The 27684-nt window shown below is 44.5% G+C and overlaps 1 protein-coding gene and 1 pseudogene across 1 annotated transcript in view; one reads left to right on the forward strand and one right to left on the reverse strand.

Moving 5' to 3' along the window:
• Positions 1–27684, reverse strand: part of MYLK (myosin light chain kinase) — a 190334-nt gene that overhangs the window by 119904 nt on the left and 42746 nt on the right. Inside the window, exons 2-5 of the mRNA XM_052638190.1 lie at positions 25593–25800; positions 3644–3692; positions 2369–2534; positions 1280–1445 (exon numbers count right to left, since the gene is read on the reverse strand). Coding sequence (XP_052494150.1) covers positions 1280–1445; positions 2369–2534; positions 3644–3692; positions 25593–25800 — 589 coding nt within the window. The remainder of the gene's footprint in view (positions 1–1279; positions 1446–2368; positions 2535–3643; positions 3693–25592; positions 25801–27684) is intronic.
• Positions 11196–11668, forward strand: LOC128045796 (60S ribosomal protein L21-like; annotated as a pseudogene).

Consider the following 27684-nt stretch of genomic DNA (forward strand, 5'->3'; position numbering starts at 1 on the left):
AAGTCAAAGCCTATGGTCAGTAAAGGGTTTTTTTTTTCCTCAATGAAGTAGAGGAGAAGAGAAAATGCCGGCATGTATCGTATATAATACTCAAGACTGTTTCATGAAACTGGTTTTAGTAATATACGTGTATATGTATTTGTATATGTATATGTTTTTATATATTGCTTCCCTGGTGGCTCAGATGGTAAAGAATCCGCCTGCAAAGTGGGAAACTTGGGTTAGATTCCTGGGTTGGGTAGATCCCCTGGAGGAGGGCGTGGCACCCCACTCCAGTATTCTTGCCTGGAGAATCCCCGTGGACAGAGGAGCCTGATGGGCTACAGTCCATGTGGTCACAAAGAGTTGGACACGACTGAGCAACTAAGCATACACACACACACCCCCACACACACACCCACGACTGAGCAACTAAGCATACACACACACACACACACACACACACACACACACCCTGGGTTGCAATGTAGAATAAATTTGTTTCTGTGGGTAGTAAAAATACTTGGGCCGAAAAAGTGAAGAGAGCAAGGAGGGATACTTTCTGAGGAAGGAAGGAGATGGAGAAGAGGAAAGTCATAGAAGAGTTAAGGGTAAGAAAGGGAGAAGAGAAAGCGAGGGTTGTTTTACTCCCTGATGCATAAATCCCAACCTACTCAAGGTTCCCACTCAAATGGAGTGACCTCAGTCATCCTCCCTGTCCACACATCCCAGTTTCCCCAGGCTGGACTTGGCAGAACCAAGGGCAATGGAATGGGGAGTCATACACAGAGAGATTTCAAGAGACGAGCTAACTGGGGCTGATGACTGTAGCAAGGAAGAAACAGGGGCCAAAGCTGGTCTGAAATGCCCAGTCCGGTGAGAAGGGAAGAGTTAAGTTGAGGGAGCACCTGATCTGAAGGACAGACAGGGTAGACACTGTGATAAATTTTAGGTTGGGTAAATACGAGATGATGGGAAGACACTAGCAATGTGCACTCCTCCAAAAGGCAATTAGAAATGTAAATAACCAAGAAGTCTGAGCAAGAAGGAAAAACTGAACCCGGGTGCACAGACACAGGTCAAGTATCTTCCTCCTCCGCTGCGTCTGTGCTGCTCGCCACCCACTCTTCTGATCCAAGATGCTGACCCGGGGATGGGTGTCTGAGTACAGAAGTGCGGCACATGCAACACACAGATGTGTAACGAACAAGCAGCTCCTTCTAGGTCCTTTAGGGGCCCCGGAAGGGACAGTTCTGCAATGGCCCTCCCACAGCCCTTGGATGGAGGGCTTGGACCGTACCTTGGATGGAAAGCTCAGCAGACATGGAGGCCTTCCCTGACCCGTTCACCACCATGCATGTGTATACTCCCACGTCATCTCGGGTGACATCGTGGATTTCCAGGACTTGCATCCCGTTCTTCTCGGACATAGACACACGAGCACTGGGCTGCAGGGGAACATCTCCCTGTGGACGGCACAGGCAGCTTGGTCAGAGAAAGTGCTCACCTTTCAGCTCTGTCCTGTGTGCTGCCAATCTGCATGGGACAGACGCCAGGCACAGGCAGCAGGGCCCTCTGCTCTGGGCTCTGTCATCACACTCAGAGAGCAGCCTGAGGGCCACCCAAGGGCCCTGACTCTGCTGTATGGATGCGCTGTGGTGTTCCATCCAGCTGAGAGCAGGTGCATGGAACCTGTTTGAAAGGAGTCCGAGTTTGAGGTGGAAAATTCTACATTCCTCGCTTTGGTTCTCCTTTGCCTCCCTCTTCCTTTTATAGATGTTCCAGTGTCAGAACAGGAGAATCAGGACACAGGGAAAAGGTGCCCATCGCTCATTTTTATCCAGGAGTTCCACCCGTGAAAAACCTACTCTCCCTGGCTTTGACCTCCTCGCTGCCCTGTTTACACCCACTCCTGCCCCTCTCCCCTGCTTCCCCACCTCTGTTTTCACAGTGTCTAGCCCCAGTGATTGATAAAGCACTCCCACGTGGAGTCTCCCAACAGTATTTTGAGGTTGGTGGCATTATCTCTGCCTCACAGATAAGGAAACCCAGGTTCTAAAAGACCAATGTCTTGGCCAGCATCACATGCTCTGTGAATCAGGGAGCGATGGCTTGAAATCAGCCCCAGACTTCAAAGTCCACTCTCTTGACATGGTCAGGTCTGTCTTGGCTCAGAAGTTTTATGCTCATCTGTGAGTGTGTGGATTACAGAACATTGTGGGCTGAGTGACAGGGAGAGTTATGTGCACAGGGGCAAGAACAGGCAGGGCTACCAAACACAGGAGAAACTCGAGGGCCATCTACAGTCGAAGTGGCAGGGACTGATTGGGAAGACAGACTCCTACTAGCCCAGGGATCTCACCCAGAGTCAGGGCAGACAGAACCCTACCTTGAGCCAGGTGACCTGTGGCTGGGGCCGGCCAGTGATCTTGCAGGAGAACCGCCCCATCTGTCCTTCTCTGACCACCGCTCGGCCCAGCTTGGTAGCAAATTTTGGTGGACATTCTCCCCAGATGCTAGGACGGGTCTCCACGGCAGGGGCTGCAAATCTGTCCCTGGAGAAAGATCAGCAGGAAATCCCCAGCAATGCAGATCCTTTTCTGTCTGTCCCCCCCAAGTCACTTAAGATGGGCTCAGAAACCAGCAAAGGGAAACTTTCCCAATTCTGTGCCTCAAATACATTCCTGGAAAATATCTGTGGCACCAAAACCTATTTCCTCCACCTCCTGAGCACGCGGCTAGTCTTCAGTTACTAGCCCCTTGAATGTGTGCTCCTCCTCCTGCTCACTTACTCACTCATGCTCAACTCTTTGTGACCCCATGGACTGTAGCCCGCCAGGCTCCTCTGTCCATGGGATTTTCCAGGCAAGAACACTGGAGTGGGTTGCTATTTCCTACTACAGGGGGTCTTCCTGACTCAGGGATTGAACCCATGTCTCTTGCAACTTCTGCATGGGCAGGTGGGTTCTTTACCACTGAGTCACCTGGGAAGTCCAGTGAATTTAGGTACACCTGGATTCTACTGGACTCTGGCCAAAGCCTAAGTTTTGGCCAACAGACTGTGGACAGAAAGCAGAAGCACTATGTGCCACTTTTAGGCTGGACCGTTCAAAACCTCCTATGTGATTCTCTTCTGGCTAGATGCAGAGAGTTCTGCCGAAGAGATGATGGAGCCACAAGACGGAAGGAGCCTGGGTCCCTGAAATTTAGTCGGAAGGCTCTCCACTTGTCTGAGAAAATACGAACTGATTTTGCTTGAGTAAGAAAGAAACTTTCCTTGTGTTAAGCCTTTGTGATTGAGGGGCTTGTTCGTTACAGCAGCCATTTTTACTTACCCTTGCCAATATAGGTTTACTCGCCATAAGGAAAGTCACATATTGATTGCCTCTTCTAAGTCTGCTTATTTTAGGTCCTCTGACTCTGGTCTTGGTTATTAGAGACTCCTGCAGACTATGGCCATATAGCCCACTTCCATTTAGTTGGATCAAAGGAGCGATCCACAGAGGCCACAGGGTTGGGAGGGCTGTGTGAATGACATGCCACACCCCAGTAGGCTCCTGCTTTAGTTATAACCTGGGGTGCTCGAGAAAGCTTGCTCCCCAGGCTGTTCTGTCCAGGTGAGCCAATCCAGCCCTTACCCGGGGCTGAATACCCCAGAACTTACCCCAAGGCTTTGGAAACAACAGGCTGGCCAGGCTTCTTCACAAAGCTCCCTGCAAGTAGGAAACAAAGAGAAAGGCTTGAAGAGCCAAGTCTGAGCTACCAACTTGGAGCAACAGAAGTCAGGAGTCAGCAAGGAGGACGGGGCGAGACGATGATGGTGGCTGGTCACCCTGATTGGGCCTGTACTGGGTCAGAGCACCTATGGTGGGCACTCTGCATGTATCATTGCATGGATTCCCTGCAATAATTTAAGGAGACTGGTATCACATCATCCTTCTATATTTTTTAAACCGGTGGAAAAAATGAGATTCAGAGATGTGAAGTCACCCTCTTGAGTCACAGAGCTGGTAATGGTACAAGAAAGCATCCCAATCTGCCTGTTCTAGAACACGCCACCATTCAGCTGAGCAGTGACGTGTTCTCGGACCTTCCACTCTGGGGACGCCCTGTGGAAATTAGGACCTCTCCAGAAAAGGAGCCAACTGAATGGAGATAGAGAGGCACATGCATCACTCCTGCCGAGTCTGTTCCCATCAGACCCAATCACCGCCCCACTCGGGCCCAGCAAACAGCAGTGTTTGTCCAGCGGGAGCAAGCAGACCACCGGAGAGGGGCTCCAGTGAAGCCAGTGCGTCCCAGAACCTGCACCGGCAGGACACTGGGCACTGCTGGTCCTGGGTGTGGTGCTGCTGTGCTGGGTAGGAAGCAGTTAAATAGCACACCCAGGTGGCTGGTGTCACCTCCTTTATCTAAATGCTGCTGCTGGTAGGAACAACTCACAATGTGACCAGGAAGTGGCCACAAAGTTGTTGGGGTATTTTTGAGGAATGGGGAAGAGGAGAGAAGGAAATTTTTGAGATGACAATAGGCTTGAAAGGTGCTATCTTTTTGTGATAGGCTGGGAATGTTTATAAAACTCCACCCAAAGCACTCATGGAAAGGGTAGAAGTCATTCCCTGATAACAGCAGGCAGCTGCAGTGGGAGATCTGTAGCGGCTTTCTTGGAAAAGCGGAAACTTTCTTAAGTCCCAGCTAGGATCACACTCACATGAATGCATAGGAACATAGGAGTGGACGATGAAGCTCATGGCTGAGTACTTTCCTCAGCTGTATCTGGTTTAAGGTTATACCAAGATCTCGGTGAAAAAGAGCTAATAACGAACAGCGGCATCACATTCACATCGTGGTTCCACATGGGTTGGCAATTGTTATACATGTGCTTCCTCTTAATATAACTATTTAGTTAGCTGGGAAAATACTACACATGGACATCACCAGATGGTCAACACCAAAATCAGATTGATTATGTTCTTTGCAGCCAAAGATGGGGAAGCTCTATACAGTCAGCAAAAACAAGACAGGGAGCAGACTGTGGCTCAGATCATGAACTCCTTATTGCCAAATTCAGACTTAAATTGAAGAAAGTAGGGAAAACCACTAGACCATTCATTCAGCTATGACCTAAATCAAATCCCTTATGACTATACAGTGGAAGTGACAAATAGGTTCAAGGGATTAGGTCTGACAGACAGAGTGCCTGAAGAACTATGGACAGAGGTTCATGACACTGTACAGGAGGCAGTGATCAGGACCATCCCCAAGAAAAGAAATGCAAAAAGGCAAAATGGTTGTCTGAGGAGGCCTTATAAACAGCTGCAAAAAGAAGAGAAGGGAAAGGCAAAGGAGAAAAGGAAAGATATACCCATTTGAATGCAGAGTTCCAAAGAATAGCAAGGAGAGAGAAAGCCTTCCTCAGTGATCAATGCAAAGAAATAGAGGAAAACAAAAAAATGGGAAAGACTAGAGATCTCTTCAAGAAAATTAGAGATATCAAGGGAACTTTTCATGCAAATATGGGCACAATAAAGGACAGAAATGGTATGGACCTAACAGAAGCAAAAGATACTAAGAAGAGGTAGCAAGAAAACAAAGAACTATACAGGAAAGATCTTCAGGACCCAGATAATCATGATGGTGTGACCAATCGCCTAGAGCCAGACATCCTGGAACGGGAAGTCAAGTGGGCCTTAGGAAGCATCACTATGAACAAAGCTAGTGGAGGGGATGGCATTCCAGTTGAGCTATTTCAAATCCTACAAGATGATGCTGTGAAAGTGCTGCACTCAATATGCCAGCAAATTTGGAAAACTCATCAGTGGCCACAGGACTGGAAAAGGTCAGTTTTCATTCCAGTCCCAAAGAAAGGCAATGCCAAAGAATGCTCAAACTACTGCACAATTGCACTCATCTCACATGCTAGCAAAGTAACGCTCAAAATTCTCCAAGCCAGGCTTCAACAGTACGTGAACCGTGAACTTCCAGATGTTCAAGCTGGATTTAGAAAAGGCAGTGGAACCAGAGATCAAATTGCCAACATCTGTTGGATCATCAAAAAAGCAAGAGAGTTCCAGAAAAATATCTACTTCTGCTTTATTGACTATCCCAAAGCCTTTGACTGTGTAGACCACAAAAAACTGTGGAAAATTCATGAAGAGATGGGAATACCACCTGACCAGCCTTCTGAGAAATATGTATTCAGGTCAAGAAGCAACAGTTAGAACCGGACATGGAACAACAGACTGGTTCCAAATCGGGAAAGGAGTACATCAAGGCTGTATATTGTCACTCTGCTTATTTAACTTATATGCAGAGTATATCATGCTGGGTGAAGCACAAGCGGGAATCAAGATTGCCAGGAGAAATATCAGTAACCTCAGATATGCAGATGACACCACCCTTATGGCAGAAAGAGAACTAAAGAGCCTCTTGATCAAAGTGTTAGAGGAGAGTGAAAATGTTGACTTAAAGCTCAACATTCAGAAAACTAAGATCATGGCATCTGGTCCCATCACTTCATGGGAAATAGATGGGGAAACAGTGGAAACAGTAACAGACTTTATTTGGGGGGGCTTCAAAAATCACTGCAGATGGTAACTGAATCCATGAAATTAAAAGACACTTGCTCCTTGGAAGCAACCTAGACAGCATATTAAAAAGCAGAGCCATTACTTTGCCAACAAAGGTCCATCTAGTCAAAGCTTTGATTTTTCTAGTGGTCATGTATGGATGTGAGAGTTGGACTCTAAAGAAAGCTGAGGGCCAAAGAACTGATGCTTTTGAACTGTGGTGTTGGAGAAGACTCTTGAGAGTCCCTTGGATTTCAAGGAGATCCAACCAGTCCATCCTAAAGGAAATCAGTCCTGTATATTCACTGGAAGGACTGATGCTGAAGTTGAAACTTCAATACTTTGGCCACCTGATGTGAAGAACTGACTCATTTGAAAAGACCCTGATGCTGGGAAAAATTGAAGGCGGGAGGAGAAGGGGATGACAGAGGATGAGATGGTTGGATGGCATCACCGACTCAATGGACAGGAGTTTGAGTAAGCTCCAGGAGCTGGTGATGGACAGGGAGGCCTAGCATGCTGCAGTCCATGGGGTCACAAAGAGTCAGATACGACTGAGCAACTGAACTGAACTAAACTAGCTGTGTATATTTTTCAACCCTTAATGTGGGTTTAGTCCTTCTCATTAAATTCTCTTTTCAAGGTTAAAAGAAGTCACAGGCAAATACAAGGAAAGACCTGTTCTGGGAGGGCTCCACTGAGAATTGCAGTCAAGGTGCTGGTTTCAGAAAGTGTCTGAGCACACGAGCACTGTAAGCTTTAAAGCTGTTCTGCTCTTAGACCAGCATCTTCCCTTCTGTCTCTCTAGTCAAAGGAAATGATGCTAAAAGTAGGAAAGAAAGTTTACAGAGCTGCTCACTGTGGTCTTGTTGGTAATAGCAAATATTGGAAGTGATGCAATTGTCACATGTTGATAGGGAGATAATAAGTGGCTCAGTTAAAATGCACAACTAGAATCTTTTTCTGCCACTGAATTATGTTTCAGAATATATGAAATGTTCAGAACTACGTTAAAATATTACAGCATGTGCTCCTTAGCACACTCCAGCTGGGCTGTGATCCTCTCCACTCCACTGAGCTCCCTTCTGACCACCACCTTGCTAAACCCCGTGCTCCAACCTCTTCCCCATCTCACTCAGTAGCACTTGACACCAGGGCCATCCCCTCCAACACTTTTTTCCTCCAGACTCTCCTGCTTTTACGAGGTTGCCTGTTCTTCCTCAACATCCTTCTTTCCTTTCTTTTATCACCAAGAGCACCTTAGGGCTGAGTCTTGGGTCCTCTCCTCAGCACTATGGACTCTTCCCTGGGAGGTCTTGGTCCTATGGCTTTAAATAATACCCATAAGCTGATAACTTCCAAACCATATCTTTACCAGAACTTTGTATCCATCAAAGGTAACCACACTAGTTCCCATCACATTATAGGCATTCAAATATTTGTTAAACAAATGAATTTTATGGAAAAAGGAGCAGCCTGCAAACTTTTCTAATCAATGCGATCATAAGCAGGTAAAAGTTAAATAAAATACCCAAACATAAAAAATATAAAATGCCCCAAAGAAAATATATCCAAATGTTACAACCTCTTCTGCACATTCTATCCCCAGCATTAGTCACATGTCACCTACTAAGACCCTCATCTAAAATATCCCTGTACTGGATAGATAAAGAAGATATAGCACGCATACACACATATAGAGAGTATTCCTCAGCCATTAAAAAGAATGAAATAATGTCATTTGCAGCAGCATAGATGGGCCTACAGATTGTCATGGTGAGTGAAGTAAGTCAAACACAGAGAAATATCGTATAAGATATAATATCCCTTATAGGTGGAAACTAAAAATGAACTCATTTACAAAACAGAAAATGACTAATAGAAAATGAACTTATGGTTACCAGCGGGGGCAGGGGGATGAGGGGAAGAGATAGTTTGGGAGTTTGGGATGGACATGTACATCCCGCTATATTTTAAATGGATAACCAACAAGTTTCTACTATATAGCACAGGGAACTCTGTTCAATGTTTTGTGGCAGCTTAGATGGGGGGGGATTGAGGGAGAATGGATACATGTTATGGCTGAGTAACTTTGTTTTCCACCTGAAACTATCACAACATTGTTAATCAGCTGTATGCATATATAAAATTAAAAGTTTAAAATAAAATATCTCTGTACCATTCACTGCACTTATAATGCTATACTGTACCACTCATTTCATGCTGTAGTAAAGACTTAATAAAAATTAGAGTGATCAACAGATGAATGGATAAACAATATAAGGTCTGTCTATAGACTCTTGAGGGCCCCTTGGACTGCTAGGAGATCCAACCAGTCCATTCTAAGGGAGATCAGCCCTGGGTGTTCTTTGGAAGGATTGATGCTAAAGCTGAAACTCCAGTACTTTGGCCACCTCATGAGAAGAGTTGACTCATTGGAAAAGACTCTGATGCTGGGAGGGATTGGGGGCAGGAGGAGAAGGGGACGACAGAGGATGAGATGGCTGGATGGCATCACGGACTCGATGGACGTGAGTTTGAGTGAACTCCGGGAGATGGTGATAGACAGGGAGGCCTGGCGTGCTGCGATTCAGGGGGTCGCAAAGAGTCGGACACGCCTGAGTGACTGATCTGATCTGATCTGATCTGATACACTGAAATGCTATTCAACCACACAAAGGAATAAAGTGATGACACATGGTACAACAGATTAACCTTGAAAAATTATGCTGAGTGAAAAAAGTCAGACATACACAAAATATATTACTCCATTTGTATGAAATGTTCAGAAGAAGCAAATCCACAGAGACAGAAAGCAGATGAGTATGTGCTGGGGGCTGGGGGAGGGGGAAGGACAATGACTGCTCAGTGGGTGTGGGGTTTCTGTTTGGTATGTGATGGAAAGCTTTGGAGCTAGACAGTGCTGATGGCTGCACATCATTGTGAATGTACTTGATGCCACTGAATTGTACACTTTAAAAATATTTAAATGGCAAATTTAATGTAATGTGCATTTTATCACAATAAAAAAAGTTAGACTAAGCATCTTTAAAACTCTTGGGAGCCAAATGTCTTAATCCAAAAGTTAAAATTCCTTTACTCTTTAAAAAAAAGAAAATAAAACAAAAATATGGCATTTCCTCAAAGAGTAACAAAGGAATGCTGTTTGGAGGTACTTGTATATCAGAGTAAGAGCAGTTTAAGGTACAATCCAAAGGTAATATATAAAGAAGTCAGCTAAAAATGGAATTGAGGAATGCTTATTTTAATGTGTGTCAACACCAAAGAAATACATCAAAGCAAAAAGAGAATTTGGACTAAAATAGCTAACAAGGTCTATTTATAGGCAAAAATTTGAAGCTGCAAATTGTCAGATAAGGCAAAATTAATTTTGTGAAAGTATGAAAATCTGGCAGAACAGCAAGGTTATGTTAAAAAAAAAAGTGGAAAGGGGATTAAGGTAGAAATGCCAAAAATAGAAGAGTAAGTTAAGAGAATTGATGAAGACAGGCTCAAGTTAGTGAGAGGGAAAAAAAGGCACTGAAGGTATTTAAACAGCAATTTCAGATTTTTCAAGGATGAGTAGAAGAGAATACTGGCAGGTTTTAGGAGTGAAAAGTTCAATAGTGGAGGGACCTCGCACTTTTTGTCAAAGGCTGACTAGACACAGAGAATGCTGCTGAAAAGGGAAATAATGTGATCATGATGGTAAAAGGAAGAAATGCTTCTAAAAACATGTGGTGATACAATTTACTATCTAAACAGGGTCTCTGGACAATGAAAGGGACATAATTAACAATTCTGCCAGGACAACAGGAGTAAATCATGACTGTTCCAGGCCAACCAGGGAGCAGTCACCCTACGTGTAGGCAACTTCAAAGTAGACACTGCTGCTGCTGCTGCTGCTGCTGCTAAGCCGCTTCAGTTGTGTCCGACTCTGTGCGACCTCAGAGACGGCAGCCCACCAGGCTCCCCCGTCCCTGGGATTCTCCAGGCAAGAACACTGGAGTGGGTCGCCATTTCCTTCTCTAGTGCAGGAAAGTGAAAAGTGAAAGTGAAATTGCTTAAAACAGTGGTTCTTCACTCAATCAGAACATGTGCTCACTTTTTCTAACATGTATTTAGCAAGGTCCCCTGTGCCATGCTGAATTAATCTTTGAAACTAACCATCTATCTATATAATTTCAAAGAGAAAACAAATGTAAAACCCTAAGTAAAAGATTAAGGAAAAATAAAAAGAAAGTAAATTATAATAATATTTATTTCAATAAGAAATTCCAATAGTGAACATCAACAGATGTTCAAGCGTGACTATTTCAAAATAATATACTCAGGCATATTAGAAGACATAGCGAAACAGATACCTGCACTGACTCATATGCATGTTTGGATTTAAAGGTGAATGATCACAAAACACTGTATAGTCATGGAAATAAAGGAACAAAGGTATACAGGTGGACACCAGAATAACGAGTAGTGTTAGCAATGTTATTTGTCAACTGTATCTCAATAAAGAGAAAAAAGCAGAAAAAAATATAGCAAAAAGAAAAAGTAATGTTAGGATAAATAACAGAGCACACATATTATAAAACAAAAGAAGAAAGAGCCCATTTGGCTGGAACCGCCATCTTCCGGTAATTCGCCAAAATGACCAACACAAAGGGAAACAGGAGGGGCTGCACGGTCTCTAGGCCTTTCAGAAAACACGGAGCTGTACCTTTGGCCACATACATGTGAATACAAGAAGGGTGATATTGTAGATATCAAGGGAATGGGTACTATTCAAAAAGGATTGCCCCACAAGTGAGCATGGCAAAACCAGGAGAGTCTATAGTGTTACCCAGCATGCTGTCGGCATCGTTGTAAACAAACAAGTCAAGGGCAAGATTCTTGCCAAGAGAATTAATGTGCGTATCGAGCATGTTAAGCACTCTAAGAGCTGAGATAGCTTCCTGAAACATGTGAAGGAAAATGATCAGAAAAAGAAGGAAGCCAAAGAGAAAGGGACTTGGGTTCATCCGAAGTGCCAGCCTGCTCCACCCAGAGAAGCACACTTCGTGAGGACCAACGGAAAGGAACCTGAACTGTTGGAGCCCATTCCCTATAAATTCATGGCCTGATGGGTATAAAAATAAAGACCTAGACTGTAAAAAAAAAAAAAAAAAGAATAAAACCTTAAGAGAAGATAACATAGCAAGACAAGGGATAGACCACTGAAGTGGAAAAATGGAGGAAAATGACTGTAACTGTGGTGTCAAAACAACTTTCTGCTATATGACATGGGATCCTTGAGACCTCATCTGTACTGAAATGCAGATTCAGTCCCTATTATGCATAAGGCATTAGCTAGAGCTTCAGCCAGTAGACTGGTGTGTGTAATAAAAGCTAGAACAAAACTTGAGCCTTAAGAGAAAGACAAAGTGCTTCAAAGATGGGGGAGGGGACATTCCGGTGCAGGGCCTGCTGAAGATCCTGACTTTCAGTTTAAAGGTAGAAATCCTTACTGGAAGATTTGAAGGGAGGGAGTGATAAAATATGTTTGATTTTTTTTTTTTTTTTAGCAGCAATTTGGAAATTCATGGGGTCGCAAAGTGTCAGACATGACTGAGCGACTGAACTGACTGACTGATGTGTGGAACTGGGGGGACACGTTGGGAATCCATGCAAGAGGACAGAGATGATGGGCTGGAATGGTGGCAGTGGGGACAAATGAGCTGGCCCAGCAGGATCTGGTGATGGACTGGCAAAAGGGAGGGAGGGGGGACTTCAGGATGACGAGGTGGCTGGGCTGCCTTCCTTCCCAAGAAGGTTTGTGTTGTCACGTGTCAAGGTCTTAGCTGTGTCTTCCAGGAGTCATGAAAGTCCTGGCCATACATGTTAACAGGCCTCTCCCAGGGGCTGCCTGCCCCTGTATAAGCGGGGGCCTCGCCCCATATAAAAGGTTCACCGTACTGCCTCCAGTCAGGCAGTGAGCTTCGGAGGTCACTGCCACACCACAGTTCATTCTCCACGGAAGGTACACACGTGCATTATTCTCATACAATGACACTCAATAACAAGCAGTTGACCCTTGAAGAACATGGGGGTCGGGGGCATCCACCCCATGTAGCAGAAGATTCACATACTGCTAATCTGTCTCAGAAATGAAGGAACTGATACATGACTCACCCAAGGGGAGTACGTTGAAATGACTTGTACAGAACTGGGACTCAAACCCTAGTTCTTTTGATTTGATTATTGTGATCTCTAATCAAAGACAAGCTTTTCCCCACACTTAATTAAATGAAAATACTATTTATTGAAAAGAATCCATGTATATGTGGACCCACACATTTCAAACCTGTGTTGTTCAAGGGTCAGCTGTTCATCCTTCCATAAGGCTAAGGAGGTCATCCAAAGACATCAAGTAGACATTTCAGGAGTTCTGTTTGGATCCCCAGGAACTGATGCACTAAAGAACCAATTCTTCCTCAAGGGGTTGAAATAAAATATTCACCACTTAGAACTACTTCCCAGTCATTGATGGATAAGGTAGTCATATCCTACCAAATGAATTCAAAGGAGTAGTGACCTGAAGTTTCATTCTGGAGGGAGGAATAATTCAATAAATGGCAACCAGGGATCTCTAAGTTGTCTTAAATAAGTACTCTGAAAAGGATTTAGATCCTCTAAAGAGAGAAAATGGCTATTTCCTTTAGAGTCTTCTTTCTGAGGCCAAGACTCCCAGGCATCCCAGCTCACTTCTCAAGAGTTATTTTCCATTGTGATTCTGCCCCCCAAAACACCAAGCCAAGTAGCAGGCATTCCCTTTAGTACTTAAGTCATAAAGACTGATCTTATAAAAATTTATCAGAAAGGAAATAAAGAGAAAGTCACCCCTGGTTTAAGCTCCTCCGCATTTGTGGGTCTGATGTGGTGGGAGTAATCTGGCTGCAGCTACTATATGGATGTCTGATCAGAAACCACCCAGTGGGCAAGTGTAGTGTATGGGAATGTTATTTTAAGCGTGGTTCTGCAGAAATTCATTGTACTAATAAGCAACCCATTTTTGCTTGGAATCACACAAAATGATGGTGTATCAAACACAGAACATGTGAAAAATCTGTGATCATGTGTGGTAGAAACCCATGCATTCAGAAAAATAAAAATAAGTTAGAAGATTCATGAAGCAGAAATAAGCACATAGTATGCCTGTCTTTCTAGCTGTGGCTAAGGGGAGCAGTGGTCTGTAACTTGTCTTGCTATGTTATCTTCTTTTAAGGTTTCATTCATTCTTGTTTTTTTCGTTTTTGTTTTTGTTTTTTTTTACAGTCCAGGTCTTTATTTTTACATCCATCAGGCCATGAATTCATAGGGAATGGGCTCCAACAGTCCGAGTTCTTTTCCTTTCACCTGGAGAGCGACATGAAGTATGAAAATAGAAAAGCAATGATGAAGGGCAGAACTGTCCACTCATACTCTGGGATGGATATGACTCTACAAACCACCTGGTCTCATGCTCCAGACCTGCCATGGTCTCCTCCCCATCTCTCCTTCAGTTTTCATTTCCCACTATCTCTGCTCCTGCCCAGCCCTCCACCCCAGGCCTTAATTCTCTCCACTGTTCTCCCATCCCTATCATCAGAATCAGACTCTGCCAACCAAATGGCATCCACCTGACCTGCTCCTCCAGGACGAACCAAGTCCTTCCTCCACCGAAAAGACATCACCCGTTTCAGCCTCTAGAGATCTCATCCTCCTCTAAGCTTACAGAGCTGATGTGCCAATCATTTGCCAGATAAACCAATGCTATCTTAAGACTGGGGTTGTGTTTTGACTTAGCTTTCAACATGTCTGGGTCTTATCTGACCAACCAGGTTCTTGCAGAAAGGATCTGACAAAGTATGTTGTCTCCCACACGGCACCACCCGAAGTCAGCACTTCCTAAATGCATCCTGATGTTGTTGCCTAATCATCACATAACTATGAAATATGAGGTCAAGAAAGTCAGCCTCTTGAGAGCAATTACCAAGTCTTGTTGCTCTTAGACAACAGCACAAAGTTTGCACGTGCAATAAAGCTTGAGGAATGCAGAAGTGGCCAGGACTACAAGCGACAGGAAAGTACGGGGGGTCGGGGTTGGGGTGGAGATGGGAGAACCGGAGGGAGGAGTAAGAGATGAGGAGAAAAGACGGCACCATCAGGAGTGAAAACTGGGCCAGTCAGCAGTGCTGGCATATAGTTTGGAGGCAAACTGTAAGGTGGAAACAGCTGAGGGAAGGGAGACAAGGATTTGGAAGTCATCCTTCAACAGAATGAGACCAAGTCATTTGTCATCTAACTTTTCCATGTAGCAAATACGTGAGCCCTCTGCCAAGGCACTCTTGACACACAACTGTTTAACAGCGAGACTGCAGGGGCAAAAAGAATAATTTTATCTCTACCACATTTATATATTTAACTTTAATGAGATAGAAAAGGACAAAAATTCAGAGCATTTTAATTTTCTGACTGGGTAAGAAAAAAAATAGGGTGTATACACCTACAAATAGGAGAGTGATTGGGGGTGTTATGGACTGAAAAGAGTTTATAAAGAGTACAAATGAGAAATATAACTACAGGTCTTTAAAGAAGGTAGAAGATTTTAGGTAAAAGAAGATGGTATGAAAGAAGAGAACAACACAACAAAAGGAGAATCATAACAGATGTTCTTGAGGAATAGAGTGATTTAAAACTGCAAATAGACACAGTCTCAAAATATATATTGTCATCAATCTAATTCAATGTGAAAATGAAAGGGATCTGAGAAATCTGCTCCCAAAAAGGGCAGTAGCAAAACATAGTGTAAAAGCATTTCCTACAAACCGAAATATCACCAGATAACCCTGGTGTCAGCGACACCAGCGTAGCTAGGCCCGCGGTCACTAAGGCCACTCTTGCCCCTTAAACACCGTGACGTGGGGTCACTCTCCCTTCTGCTGCCACATTCTGGGTGGCCTGCCACCTGGCTCTGTTTCTCACAAATGGTCTGGGAGCACTTAATTCTACTAAGTCATATTGGTTATCTATCTGCAGTCTCTTTCCAGTAGGAGGTAACCTCCGAGAGGGCAGGAAGCCTGTCTGAAATGGGCCTGGCCCAGAGAGGGACCGAGTGGAGCACAAGGCTGTGGATAGAGGGACACACTCTCAGCTCTGGGAGACATGCCAGCATGAGGCATGTGTCTTTGCTTTTCAACAGAGACAAGTGGAGCAGCCTCAGAAACCATCACCTACAGGGCCTTCCCGCTTAGGACTGGAACCGCATCATCCGCTGTCCTGATTCTCAGGCGTTAGAATTTGGGCAGGAATGACACCATCAGGTCTCCTGGTTCTCCAGCTTGCTGGCTGAAGATCTTGGGACTTGTCAGCCCCCATAATCGTGACAGTCAATTCCTTGTCATGAATCTTTTTATACAACATATACATATGATCTATTTTGTTTATCTGGAGAACTCTAACATAGTGGGTAGAGGCACTAGACTGCTGGTTCTCAAAGGGTTGGACCCAGTGTGCATCAACCTAGTATCAACACCACGAGGAAACTTTTAGAAATGAAAACTCTTCAGCTCATCCTACAGCTACTAACCCAGAAACTCTGGGGCAGCGCCCAACAGTTTGTGGTTTCAGAAGCCCTCCAGGTGATTCTGATGCACGCTCACCCTTGAGAATCACTCATACTAGGATAAATACACCACATCTGTAATGGAATTCTTCCTTACTACTCAAAGTGTGATATGTGGACCAGCCACACGGGCATCACCAGCGACTGGTTAGAACTACAATGCCAAAGAATGCTCAAACTGCCGCACAATTGCACTCATCTCACACGCTAGCAAAGTAATGCTCAAAATTCTCCAAGCCAGGCTTCAGCAATATGTGAAACATGAACTTCCAGATGTTCAAGCTGGATTTAGAAAAGACAGAGGAACCAGAGATCAAATTGCCAACATCTGTTGGATCATCGAAAAAGCAAGCGAGTTCCAGAAAAACATCTACTTCTGCTTTATTGACTATGCCAAAGCCTTCGAGTGTGTGGATCACAACAAACTGTGGAAAATTCTGAAAGAGATGGGAATACCAGACCACCTGACCTGCCTCTTGAGAAATCTGTATGCAGGTCAGGAAGCAACAGTTAGAACCGGACATGGAACAACAGACTGGTTCCAAATCGGGAAAGGAGTACGTCAAGGCTGTATATTGTCACCCTGCTTATTTAACTTATAAGCAGAGTACATCATGAGAAATGCTGGGCTGGAGGAAGCACAAGCTGGGATTAAGATTGCCAGGAGAAATATTAATAACCTCAGATATGCAGATGACACCACCCTTATGGCAGAAAGTGAAGAAGAACTAAAAAGCCTCTTGATGAAAGTGAAAGAGGAGAGTAAAAATGTTGACTTAAATAAAGCTCAACATTCAGAAAACTAAGATCATGGCATTTGGTCCCATCACTTCATGGGAAATAGATGGGGAAACAGTGGAAACAGTGAGAGACTTTATTTTCCAAAATCACTGCAGATGGTGACTGCAGCCATGAAATTAAAAGACACTTGCTCCTTGGAAGAAAAGTTATGACCAACCTAGATAGCATATTAAAAAGCAGAGCCATTACTTTGCCAACAAAGATCCGTCTAGTCAAAGCTATGGTTCTTCCAGTTGTCATGTATGGATGTGAGAGTTGGATTCTAAAAAAAGCTGAGGGCCAAAGAATTGATGCTTTTGAACTGTGGTGTTGGAGAAGATTCTTGAGAGTCCCTTGGACTGCAAGGAGAGCTAACCAGTCCATCCTAAAGTAAATCAGTCCTGTATATTCATTGGAAGGACTGATAATGAAGCTGAAACTCCAATACTTTGGCCACTTCATGCAAAGAACTGACTCATTTGAAAAGACACTGATGCTGGGGAAAATTGAAGGCAGGAGGAGAAGGGGACACAGGATGAGATAGTATCACTGACTCAATGGACATGAGTTTGAGTAGACTCTGAGAGTTGGTGATGGACAGGGAGGCCTGGTGTGCTGCAGTCCATGGGGTCGCAGAGTTGGACGTGACTGAGCGACTGAACTGAACTGAATTGGTTAGAACTGTAGGCATGTGCACAGCACTCCAGAGCTACAGAACAAGAATCTGCGTTTTCGCAAGATTCCCCAGGTGATCTGGGTGCCCTTGCATTCACATTAAACATGCCTAATGGTGGGTCTGAGCTGTTCTGAGGTCGGATCACCTCTGGGCTGACCAATCTGTCTTTCCCTGGGTTCCTGAGCTCAAGTCCTTAAAATTAACCATCTATTGCTTGAAATGATTTAAGTGACTGTCTGGTCCCTGAGACACAAAGGGTCTTCTCAGAGTCACAGCATGGGGTGAGGGGCATATCTCCTCATGTCAGCCCCACCCCTCACTCTACCCCATGCCCGAGGTTCACACTGTGGAGTGACTGCCCTGGACAAGCCACCACCTTGTTTATACCTGTGGGCTTCTTTTCTCTTTTCTCTATGTAAACCTTGTTTATCCCTATTCACATGGGAGTTTCTAGAGCTCTGCTGTCTGGTATGGTAGCCATTAGCCACCAGTTGTTACTGAGCTCTTGAAATACAGCTGGTTTGAATTAAGATGCGCTACTATGTAAAATATGCTGCAAATGTTAAAGAACATAAAATATCTTAGGAATAATTTTCATATTGATTACATTTTGAAATGATAAATTTTAAATATATTGTATTAAGTAAAATATGTTATCAAAATTGATTTCAACTTAAAAAATGTGACTACTAGAAAACATAAGATTACACATGTGGCTCACATTATATGTGTGCTAAGCCACTTCAGTCTTGTCCAGTTCTTTGCAACCCGATGAACTGTAGCCCACCAGGCTCCTCTGTCCATGGGATTTCCCAGTATTATATAGTTGACCTTTTAACAACTTGGAGAGTAGGGGTGCCCATCCTCCCCACAGTGGAAAATCCATGTATAACTTATAGTCAGCCCTCCATACACATGTGGTTTCTATGTATCTGCAGTTCTACATCGCAGATTTAACCAATCTCAGATCATGTAGTACTGTAGTATTTACTACTGAAAAAAAATCCCTGTGTAAGTGGACCTGCAAGGTTCAAACCTGTACTGTTCAAGGATCAACTGTATTTTTCTGGACAGTGTGGGGCTAGAGAACAGGCCATGGCCCCTCCATTACAGAGCAGCTCCCAAGGGGGCAGGCATCGCATCTCTCCCTTGCTCTACACCAAGCTCTGTGACAAGCTGTCTGGAGGTGGATGAGCGTCAGGGCTAGCTACACAGACCCTTTCCAGGGTTCAGCCTAGGGTTTAATTCCACTGCACAAGGTCATGAATGGTCCTGTCATTAAGATGCTTGCCCTCATGGGAGATACTGCATGTTTCTTGGCCCTGGTTACTGAAGGAAATCAGAGGAGAAAGCTTCCTCTTCCACTCTTCCTGCAAGGATTTCCCTCTGTGAGTAGTTCTTAGGATGTTAATGCTAGGTTTGAATCACAAAGCTCCCATTTACTGAGAGCCTGCTATTTGACAGTGCTGTGCTGATCCTTACACAGTCCATGGGGCAGCCATTAGCATCTGTTTCTGGGAAAGAAAACGAGGTTTGAAAGGTTAATTTCTACATAGTTAGAAGTTCAGTTCAGTTCAGTCACTCAGTCGTGTCCAGCTCTCTGCGACCTCATAAACCGCAGCACGCCAGGCCTCCCTGTCCATCACCAACTCCTGGAGTTCACTCAGATTCACATCCATCGAATCAGTGATGCCATCCAGCCATCTCATCCTCTGTCGTCCCCTTCTCCTCCTGCCCCCAATCCCTCCCAGCATCAGAGTCTTTTCTAATAAGTCAACTCTTTGCATGAGGTGGCCAAATAACTGGAGTTTCAGCTTTAGCAGCATTCCTTCCAAAGAAATCCCAGGGCTGATCTCCTTCAGAATGGACTGGTTGGATCTCCTTGCAGTCCAAGGGACTCTCAAGAGTCTTCTCCAACACCACAGTCCAAAAGCATCAATTCTTCAGCGCTCAGCCTTCTTTACAGTCCAACACTCACATCCATACATGACCACTGGAAAAACCATAGCCTTGACTAGACGGACCTTAGTCGGCAAAGTAATGTCTCTGCTTTTGAATATGCTGTCTATGTTGGTCATAACTTTTCTTCCAAGGAGTAAGCGTCTTTTAATTTCATGGCTGCAATCACCATCTGCAGTGATTTTGGAGCCCCCCAAAATTAAGTCTGACACTGTTTCTATTGTTTCCCCATCTATTTCCCATGAAGTGATGGGACCGGATGCCATGATCTTCATTCTGAATGTTGAGCTTTAAGCCAACTTTTTCACTGTCCTCTTTCACTTTCATCAAGAGGCTTTTTAGTTCCTCTTCACTTTCTGCCATAAGGGTGGTGTCATCTGCATATCTGAGGTTATTGATATTTCTCCCGGCAATCTTGATTCAAGCTTGTGTTTCTTCCAGTCCAGCGTTTCTCATGATATGCTCTGCATATAAGTTAAATAAGCAGGGTGACAATATACAGCCTTGACGTATTCCTTTCCCGATTTGGAACCAGTCTGTTGTTCCATGTCTGGTTCTAACTGTTGCCTCCTGACCTGCATACAGATTTCTCAAGAGGCCGGTCAGGTGGTCTGGTATTCCCATCTCTTTCAGGACTTTCCACAGTTTATTGTGATCCACAAGGCATAGTCAATAAAGCAGAAATAGATGTTTTTCTGGAACTCTCTTGCTTTTTCCATGATCCAGCAGATGTTGGCAATTTGATCTCTGGTTCCTCTGCCTTTTCTAAAACCAGCTTGAACATCAGGAAGTTCACAGTTCACGTATTGCTGAAGCCTGGCTTGGAGAATTTTGAGCATTACTTTACTAGTGTGTGAGATGAGTGCAATTGTGCAGTAGTTTGAGCATTCTTTGGCATTGCCTTTCTTTGGAATTGGAATGAAAACTGACCTTTTCCAGTCCTGTGGCCACTGCTGAGTTTTCCAAATTTGCTGGCATATTGAGTGCAGCACTTTATCAGCATCATCTTTCAGGATTTGAAACAGCTCAACTGGAATTCCATCACCTCCACTAGCTTTGTTCGTAGTGATCATTTCTAAGGCTGACTTGACTTCACATTCCAGGATGTCTGGCTCTAGATTAGTGATCACACCATCATGATTATCCGGGTCGTGAAGATCTTTTTTGTACAGTTCTTCTGTGTATTCTTGCCACCTCTTCTTAATATCTTCTGCTTCTGTTAGGTCCATACCATTTCTGTCCTTTATCGAGCCCATCTTGCATGAAATGTTCCCTTGGTATCTCTAATTTTCTTGAGGAGATGTCTAGTCTTTCCCATTCTGTTGTTTTCCTCTGTTTCTTTGTATTGATCGCTGAAGAAGACTTTCTTGTCTCTTCTTGCTATTCTTTGGAACTCTGCATTCAGATTCTTATATCTTTCCTTTTCTCCTTTGCTTTTTGCTTCTCTTCTTTTCACAGCTATTTGTAAGGCCTCCCCAGACAGCCATTCTGCTTTTTAGCATTTCTTTTCCATGGGGATGGTCTTGATCCCTGTCTCCTGTACAATGTCACAAACCTCTGTCCATAGTTCATCAGGCACTCTATCTATCAGATCTAGGCCCTTAAATCTATTTCTCACTTCCACTGTATAATCATAAGGGATTTGATTTAGGTCATACCTCAATGGTCTAACGGTTTTCCCTACTTTCTTCAATTTAAGTCTGAATTTGGTAATAAGGAGTTCATGATCTGAGCCACAGTCAGCTCCTGGTCTTGTTTTTGTTAACTGTATAGAGCTTCTCCATCTTTGGCTGCAAAGAATATAATCAATCTGATTTCGGTGTTGACCATCTGGTGATGTCCATGTGTAGAGTCTTCTCTTGTGTTGTTGGAAGAGGGTGTTTGCTATGACAAGTGCATTTTCTTGGCAAAACTCTATTAGTCTTTGCCCTGCTTCATTCTGCATTCCAAGGCCAAATTTGCCTGTTACTCCAGGTGTTCCTTGACTTCCTACTTTTGCATTCCAGTCCCCTATAATGAAAAGAATATCTTTTTTGGGTGTTAGTTCTAAAAGGTCTTGTAGGTCTTCATAGAATCGTTCAACTTGAGCTTCTTCAGCATTACTGGTTGGGGCATAGACTTGGATTACTGTGATATTGAATGGTTTGCCTTGGAAATGAACAGAGATCATTCTGTCGTTTTTGAGATTGCATCCAAGAACTGCATTTTGGACTCTTTTGTTGACCATGATGGGTACTCCATTTCTTCTAAGGGATTCCTGCCCACAGTAGTAGATATAATGGTCATCTGAGTTAAATTCACCCATTCCAGTCCATTTTAGTTCACTGATTCCTAGAATGTTGACGTTCACTCTTGCCATCTCTTGTTTGACCACTTCCAATTTGCCTTGATTCATGGACCTGACATTCCAGGTTCCTATGCAATATTGCTCTTTACAGCATCGGACCTTGCTTCTACCACCAGTCACATCCACAGCTGGGTATTGTTTTTGCTTTGGCTCCATCCCTTCATTCTTTCTGGAGTTATTTCTCCACTGATCTTCAGTAGCATATTGGGCACCCACTGACCTGGGGAGTTCCTCTTTCAGTATCCTATCATTTTGCCTTTTCATGTTGTTCATGGGGTTCTCAAGGCAAGAATACTGAAGCGGTTTGCCATTCCCTTCTCCAGTGGACCACATTCTGTCAGACCTCTCCACCATGACCCGCCCGTCTTGGGTTACCCCGTGGGCATGGCTTAGTTTCATGAGTTAGACAAGGCTGTGGTCCTAGTGTGATTAGATTGACTAGTTTTCTGTGAGTATGGTTTCAGTGTGTCTGCCCTCTAGTGGAGCTAAAATCCAAGACCATTGGATAACACTGCCAACTAAACTTCACCATTAGGAGGTTTAAAAAGCTCCACATATGAATCATACTCTTAATTCCAGAAGCTCTGCTCTTTCTAAATATGAAGCATAAGTAAAAAGCATAGTACATAAAGCTGGTGAGAAGCAGGGGGCGCTGCTGGATTCCCTTTGGGCTAGCATAGCACCATTGACAATTTATCCATGGCATAAGGGAGCAGAGTGGATTCTTTCAGGCCTGTGGTCAATGGGGTGGTCCCAAACCACACATGGGCCGAAACTGGCCTTTGACGTAGAAGCAAAAAAGAATACAGGGCCATTCACATTTACAGGGGCTGTGGCCTTTAGGTTTTTCTCTATCTCCTAGTGTGAGGAAGAATAAAACATCTTCAGTGGTCTCCCCAAATTAAAGCCAAAAGGGAGGGGACAGGGTTGAGAGCTTTAGCGGTTTCCCATTCTGTTAACAGCTCTCCTGCTTTCCTTTCCCCTCCCCAAGTACCATAACCTAATAAAACTTTTCCTGCTTAGTTGAGACATCAGGTCTAATGTTCTCACTGATGGGAATCAAAAAAAAAAAAAAAAAAAAAAAATTTCATGTGACCTGGGTTGTATATAGCTCCCCAGGTGGCGTTAGTGGTAAAGAATCCACCTGCCAGTGCAGGAGACTCAAGAGACATGGGTTTGATCCCTGAGTCAGGAAGATTCCCCTGGAGAAGGAAATGGCAACACACTCCAGTTTTCTTGCCTGTAAAATCCCATGGACAGGGGAGCCTGGTGGTCTACAGTCCATGGGGTTGCAAAAGAGTCAGATATGACTGAGCACAGATTACACTCCTACCAACTCCATTCCTTTAAAATGGATCATAGAAAACAAGGACTAGTCCAGGCTGCAGAGACCAGAGAATTCAAACCCTTTATTCTGCAGAAACAGAGATAACGGGATTTAAAGTCACATGTTTATTGGCAAAGGTTGGGACCAGAACCTCAGACCTCTGATTTCTCATTTCCCCAGTTCCAAATAGAAAATGAGAAAAGGGATGTTTTAAACATTGCTGTGTCCCCAACCAAATTCCTATATTGAAACCCTAATCACCCCCACTCTCACCCCCATGTGGCTGTATTGGGAGTCAGGGCCTTTGAAGACGTGACAAAGTTCAATGAGGTCATAAGGGAGAAGCCCTAATCCAAGAGGGCTTCCCAGGCGGCGCGGTGGTGAGGAACCCACCTGCCAGTGCAGGAGACACAAGAGCTGAGGGTTCCATCCCTGGGTCAGGAAGATCCCCTGGAGTAGGAAGTGGCAACCCACTCCAGCAAATTCCATGGGCAGAGGAGCCTGGAGGGCTGCAGTCCGTGGGGCTGCCAACAATTGGACAGGACTGAGTGACTAACACATACACACACCTAATCCAATAAGGCTGGTGCCCTTGAAGGAAGATCAAGAGACACCAGAGTTATCTCCACCATGAGAGGACACAGCAGAAAGGTGGCTAGTCAGAAACAGAGCCTTCACCAGAAACCAAATCCTGCTGGACCCTGAGCTTGAACTTCCAGCTGCCAAAACTGTGAGAAAATTAATTTCTGTTATTTAAGGCATGCAGTCTGTGGTATTCTGTTATGGCAGCCTGGGGTGAGTAACACAAGAGGATAAAGTAATTTTTATCTGTGGGCCTTAACTCAAGTTTGGGCATGAAAGGTGCGTAATGTAGGGGAAATCGCAGGACCAGAACTGGCCAAGATAGGGGCCATTCAGAGACTGACTAGGGACCACTTTCCACATGGAATACCCCAGCCCACAGGTACCGGAAGGCCATTAAAAAGAATGAGTCAATTAGTTGAAGAATTTGGGGAAAGCATCCAAACTATGCATATCCTGTTCTGTGAAACAGCCTGTCTGTCCTTTCATGATGCAAGCAAACAGGAAAAACATTGGCCTGGGTACACCTCACCCCCTTCTGAAACCTTCTCTGGCACATAGTGTCCCTTGAAATCAAGGTTGGGAGGGCTGTTTCCTGAGAGAGGAGAAAATGAGTCTGACCCTCTGGTTTATAACCCCTTAGGAAGGGTAGAGGGACTCTTGTTATACTTCTGAGGGTCTGATGAATGCCCACATCCTTTAAGATGTCAGGCCATTAAGTAGCAGCCCGTGGCCTGAACTGGAAATGTTCTCACTGGTGGAGTGTCTTTAGCATGTCGGAGATATACCAGCCACAAAGGAATAGTTTTACTTACAGCCAAATGTTTTCCTAGAACTTTTGAAGTTAATAAAAAAATTTTTAAGTACAAAGGAAAAAGAACAACCACAAAATAATCAGTGTTAACAAGCTGGTATGTTTACTTCTTATATATTTTTTTGAGTTTTACAAAGCTTTTTATGATGGGCCTGTATTACTTTATAATGATGATAATAAACATTGTTCATTCTCTAAATAGTTCAGTATCACATGCCAGGAAGTTTTCTAGATGCTGGAGATACAGCAGTAAACAGATAAAAACCCCTCTTCCTCTAGAGCTTCCAGTCAGCGGGTATTTGGAGGAGGTAGTAAAATAGGAGACAGTGAGCCCTGGAAGGAAAAGTTGGGGTGGAGTGAGAGGACGGAGAGCCCTGGGGATGAAACATCAGAGAGGGTTCTCCAAGGAGGGGATGTCTGAGCAGAGATCTGAGGTAAGTGAGGGGCCAAGTCAGGGGCAGGGCTGCGGAAAGAGCTCCTCTTTACACAGAGAACAGCAGGCGAAGGCCCTGAGGTTTTGCTCACGGAGAAGCAGAAGGCCAGTGAGACCACAGTGAAGCAAGCAGTGGCCACAGTGGAGGAGCGGAAGGAAAGGGGTCTGGAGAGCCAGGCAGGAGCACACTGGGCCTTGTGAGGCCATGATGAGGAGTCCACCCAGGCTCAGTCTCAGTGCGAGGGGAGCAAAGGGAAGGCTGAAGCCGGGGAGTGAGGTGACGTGCAGTCTGACATTGTCTCCTGGATGCCTCCCGTGTTCCGGGGACCACATCTCCCCCATCAGACGACAAGGCCTTGAGTTCAGGGATATGGGGATGTTGTCTCTCGTGGGTTCCTCTCCCAAGAGAGGGCTGAAGCAGGAGCTGCGGGCCATAGGAAAGTGACGGCTCATCTCTCCCCAGGGTTTTGACCTCCTGGGACTCACCTTCGACTGTCAACTCCACTGTCACCTGGCGGGCACCACTACCATTAGTGGCTTCACAGGTATACCTTCCCTTGTCCTCTTCACACACAGCATGAATCGAAAGGCTGAAAGTCCCCCGGGTACCACAGTCCAGCAGGAAGCGGCCCCCACCGGTGATGGGTTGTCCGTTTCTGTGCCATGTCACTTGGGGCTCTGGGTAGCCCTGAACCTTCAAGGAAAAGAAGAAAGGGTGAGAGCTTGTATATAAGGAGTACTTCTTATGCATCAAGTATTGTTCTGGGTACTTTACATGTATTAACTGATACAATCCTCATAAGCAGCCCGTGAAACAAATATTACTTTCATCTCCATTTTAGAGATGAGGAAATTGAGATGAAGAGTTTTGGTAGATTTCTTGAGGCCTTGAAGATAGAAAGTGGCCAAGTCAGGCATCCTGGCTTCAGAGCCCACCACACAGATGTCTCTCAAGCCTGGTTGCATGATTAGAATCACTGCAGGAGATTCAAAGCAAATACTAGTGCCCAGGTCCAACCTTAGACCAATTAAATCAGAACCCCAGGGGTGGGGACTGAACATGGGGATTCTAGACCAACGCTTCCCACTCTAACAAGCAACAGATACTTCTTAAAAGTGCAGATTCTACTTCTATAGGTCTGGGGTGGGCCTGAGATTCTGCCATTCAGATAAGCTCTCAGATGCTGCTGAGGCTGCTGGTCCCTAGAACTCACCTTGGGTAGCAAGGTTCTAGATCTGAGCTGCCCAGTTCGGCGGCCACTAGCCACACACAGTGACCAGGTGCTTGAAACGTGGCTGATCCTGAGTCACACCGTAAGTTTAAGTGTAAATTACACAAGCAGAAGAGTTAGTAAGAAAAAAGAATGTAAAATGCCTCGATAATTTAGAAACACTGATTACATATTGAAAAGTTAGTAACTTTGACATATTGGGTTAAATAAAATATATTGTTAGAAGTAATTTCACTTGTTTCTTTTTAGTGTTTTAAAGTAGCTACTAGGAAAGGTACACCTACATATGTGCCTTGCTTGATGTGTCTATCAGGCAGTGCTACCCGAGACCACTCTCTCTACGAATTGTTAGCAGCTAACATCTTCTGAGGGCTAAGTGTTAAGCACTTTTCTAAATACTTAACATATCTGAGCCTCATAGCAACTTGTTCAGAGAGAAGATGTTTCCCCAATGAGGAGGAAATGCAGGGAGAGATAAGTTCCAAGAAAAGAAATCACTTTGAGTTTCAGAGAAAGTTCCCCAAGGGCCCTGAAACCCAAGAAATTCAATCAGCCCTTCGGAATGGATTTCTCTTCAGAGGAGCAGGGCTCAGACTGGCCCATCAGTGCAAGCCCTGGGACCCTGAATTGGGGGATTTTAGCATTGGAAATGCACAGAAGACATCATAGAACCCTCCTGAGAAAGAAACTGTTGGTGTTGCAAATAGGTGGCAGCAGTAGCTTTTACACACGTATCCACTTCTAAGACAAGAGAGAATGGGTACAGATGCAGCAAAACCCAGATTCACTGGATAACCCCAAATTGCATTTACAAAGAAAGCCTTCAGTGACTGGCAACTATAATCCTGATCACATGCCTCAGCGAGGTCAGAGAGGATGATTTATCAGCACATGGGAGCAAGGGGAGGGTAGGTGGCTGTGCACTCACACCTGGACCACTGCAGCCTTGCCAAGCACACATATCCTATCTCAGGGTGATGGGGTTGAAGGGGACCACATGCATATCATAATGTCTATTGTGATATGAAACAAAAAGAGATCACCTCTGGGTTGCTCCTTTTCCTTTTACTTAACTATCATTTTCTGATATTTTTGCAAATAACCCCCTTGATCTTTGTAAAACAGAAAAAATTTAAATGAAAACATGTGTTCCTTTCATATTAGTGTGTCTGTATAATGAATATATGACTTCCCCAGTGGCTCAGTGGTAAGGAAGCTGCCTGCATTGAGGAGTCACAGAAGATGCAGGTTTGATTCCTGAGTCAGGAAGATACCCTGGAGCAGGGCATGGCACTCACTCCAGTATTTTTGCCTGGGAAATCCCATGGACAGATGAGCCTAGTGGG

The sequence above is a fragment of the Budorcas taxicolor genome, chromosome 1, assembly GCF_023091745.1.
Source record: "Budorcas taxicolor isolate Tak-1 chromosome 1, Takin1.1, whole genome shotgun sequence".
NCBI classification, from domain to species: Eukaryota; Metazoa; Chordata; class Mammalia; order Artiodactyla; family Bovidae; genus Budorcas; species Budorcas taxicolor.